The following is a 3117-nucleotide window of genomic DNA, read 5'->3' as shown; positions in this document are numbered from 1 at the left end:
CCATCCGTCTCGGCCTCCCAAAGTGTAGAGATTACAGGCGTGAGCCACTGCACCTGGCCTGACCCACGCGCTTATGAAAAGAAAAAAAAAAAAAAATGATCGGGGATGGTGCATCATTCATGCAACCCAGCATTTTGGGAAGCTGAGGGAAGAATCACTGGATCCCAGGAGTTCAAAACCATCATGGTCAACACAGGGAGATCCATTTCTTTTTCTTTTCTTTCTTTTTTTGTTTTTTTTTTGGGATAAAGTCTCACTCTGTTGCCAGGCTGGAGTGTGCAGTGGCACGATCTTGGCTCACTGCAACCTCCTCCTCCCGGGTTCAAGGAATTCTCCTGCCTCAGCCTCCTTAGTAGCTGGGATTACAAATGTGCACCACCACACCCAGCTAATTTTTGTGTTTTTAGTAGAGACAGGGTTTCACCATGTTGGCCAGGATGGTCTTGATCTCTTGACCTTGTGATCGACCCGCCTCAGCCTCCCAAAGTGCTGGGATTACAAGTGTGAGCCACTGCGCCTGGACAGGGAGATCCCTTTCTACAAAAAATTTAAAAATTAGATGGGCGTGGTGGTGTGTGCTTGTAATTCCAGCTACTTGGGAGGCTGAGATGGGAGGATCACTTGACTCTAGAAAGTAGACAGGCTAAAATGAGCTGTGATTGTGCCACTGCACTCCAGCCTGGGCCACAGAGCAAGACCTTATCTCAAATAATAATGATAATAATAATAAAATAAGTTAACAAATTTCAAAATACCTGATTTCTGTTGAATTTGAAATTGTGATGCGTTCATTGCTATACTGATAATTCTTCAATGTCTCTTCTGTTACAGGGAGAATTGGGCTATTTGCTGAAGCTTCTTCGTGCCCTTGGTAGCCCAGGAAGAAACTTACATTTTGATTTTTTTGTACCATGGCTTTGTTTCACAAAGTGCTGCTTGGTACTTATATTCTCAGAAAATGCTCTAAGCCAACTTCTGCCTTACATCCATTTTTGGGTATTCGCTTTGCAGACTATTCCAGTAGTCTTCAGAAACCAGTGGCTTCTCCTGGCAAAGCCTCCTCACAGAGGAAGACTGAAGGGGGTTTGCAAGGACATCACCAGAAAGAAGTTGCTTTGGATATAACTTCTCCTGAGGAGAAACCTGATGTTAGTTTCGATAAAGCAATTAGAGATGAAGCAATGGACCATTTTAGGCGTTTGAAGGATGAAATTGTGAATCATTGGAAGGGACCGGAAGGCCGCCCTCTGCAAGAGGCCTTGCTGGAACAAGCCAAGGTTGTCTGGCAGTTCCGGGGGAAAGAAGATTTGGATAAGTGGAGAGTGACTTCTGATAAGACGATTGGAGGCAGAAGTGAAGTGTTTTTGAAAATGGGCAAGAATAACCAAAGTGCACTGCTCTATGGAACTCTGAGCTCTGAGGCACCTCAGGACGGGGAGTCTGCCCGTAGTGGGTACTGTGCAATGATATCCAGGATTCCAAGGGTAGGTGAGGCCCAGGCGGCATCATTTTTTTTTTTTTTTTGAGACGGAGTCTCGCTCTGTCGCCCAGGCTGCAGTGCAGTGGCCGGATCTCAGCTCACTGCAAGCTCCGCCTCCCGGGTTTTTTTTTACGCCATTCTCCTGCCTCAGCCTCCCGAGTAGCTGGGACTACAGGCGCCCGCCACCTCACCCGGCTAGTTTTTTTGTATTTTTTAGTAGAGACAGGGTTTCACTGTTTTAGCCAGGATGGTCTCGATCTCCTGACTTCGTGATCCGCCCGTCTCGGCTTCCCAAAGTGCTGGGATTACAGGCTTGAGCCACCGCGCCCGGCCGCATGCAAATTATTTAATGCAGACATTCAATGGATGCTAGCCACTGTTGTTAAATATCACTTTTAAAACTTAAGCTCTTTTCTCTATAGTTTTCTGACTTGTGGAAAGGTAGTTGTCATAAAATAGGCCACTCAGAAGTCACTGCTCCTTGGCCGGGCGCAGTGGCTCATGCCTGTAATCCCAGCACTTTGGGAGGCTGAGGTGGGTGGATCACCTGAGGTCGGGAGTTCGAGACCAGCCTGAGCAACATGGAGAAACCCCATCTCTACTAAAAATACAAAAAATTAGCTGGGCATGGTGGTGCATGCCTGTAATTCCAGCTACTCGGGAGGCTGCAGCAGAATTACTTGAACTCAGGAGGCAGAGGTTGCGGTAAGCTGAGATCGTGGCATTGCACTCCAACCTGGGTAACGAGCGAAACTTCGTCTCAAAAAAAGAAAAAGAAAAAAAAGTCATTGCTCCATAGGACCAGGTAAAGGAAATACATTCATTTCCATTCAGTGAACACAGGTGAGTGCCTACCCCATGTAAACACTGTGCTGGGCCAGTTGTGTGTTGAACATTACCTTAGAAACATATAACTATGTCAGTATTTTGTGCTAAAGTAATAATCACTGGGTTTATCTGCCTTCTTATGGGGCAGAAAGTCAGAAAAATGGTTAGTGAATCCTGTTGATGATGCTGACTTGGTGATGACTCACATTTTGCTGATAGTGGAGAATGAGGTGCAATTAACTTTCCTTTCAATATCGTAGGGTGCTTTTGAGAGGAAGTTGTCTTATGATTGGTCGCAGTTCAATACTCTGTATCTCCGTGTACGTGGGGATGGTCGGCCTTGGATGGTGAATATAAAGGAGGACACAGATTTCCTCCAGAGGACGAATCAGATGTATAGTTACTTCATGTTCACCCGTGGGGGACCCTACTGGCAGGAGGTCAAGGTACAGCATAAGTCTTCATTGTTTATAAAAATGAGGTCTTGGCCGGGCATGGTGGCTAACGCCTATAATCCCAGCAATTTGGGAGGCCGAGGCAGGTGGATCACCTGAGGTTGGGAGTTCGACATCAGCCTGACCAACATGGAGAAACCCTGTCTCTACTGAAAAAAAAAGAAAATTAGCTGGGCGTGGTGGCACATGCCTGTAATCCCGGCTACTCCGGAGGCTGAGGCAGGAGAATTGCTTGAACCCGGGAGGCGGAGGTTTCAGTGAGCCGAGATTTTGCCATTGCACTCCAGCCTGGGAGACAGAGCAAGACTGTCTCAAGAAAAAAAAGAAAAGAAAAGAAAAGAAGAGAAGAGAAAA

The 3117-nt window shown here is 46.5% G+C and overlaps 1 protein-coding gene across 1 annotated transcript in view; it reads left to right on the top strand.

Annotated features, from left to right (window-relative positions):
• NDUFAF1 (NADH dehydrogenase (ubiquinone) complex I, assembly factor 1) overlaps positions 1–3117 on the top strand; it is a 13709-nt gene that overhangs the window by 3450 nt on the left and 7142 nt on the right. The window contains exons 2-3 of the mRNA XM_011956666.1: positions 832–1484; positions 2569–2754. Coding sequence (XP_011812056.1) covers positions 912–1484; positions 2569–2754 — 759 coding nt within the window. The 5' untranslated portion in view covers positions 832–911. The remainder of the gene's footprint in view (positions 1–831; positions 1485–2568; positions 2755–3117) is intronic.

This window comes from Colobus angolensis, unplaced genomic scaffold (assembly GCF_000951035.1).
Source record: "Colobus angolensis palliatus isolate OR3802 unplaced genomic scaffold, Cang.pa_1.0 Scaffold420, whole genome shotgun sequence".
Classification (NCBI taxonomy): Eukaryota; Metazoa; Chordata; class Mammalia; order Primates; family Cercopithecidae; genus Colobus; species Colobus angolensis.
This window is presented reverse-complemented; position numbering and strand designations above follow the sequence as displayed.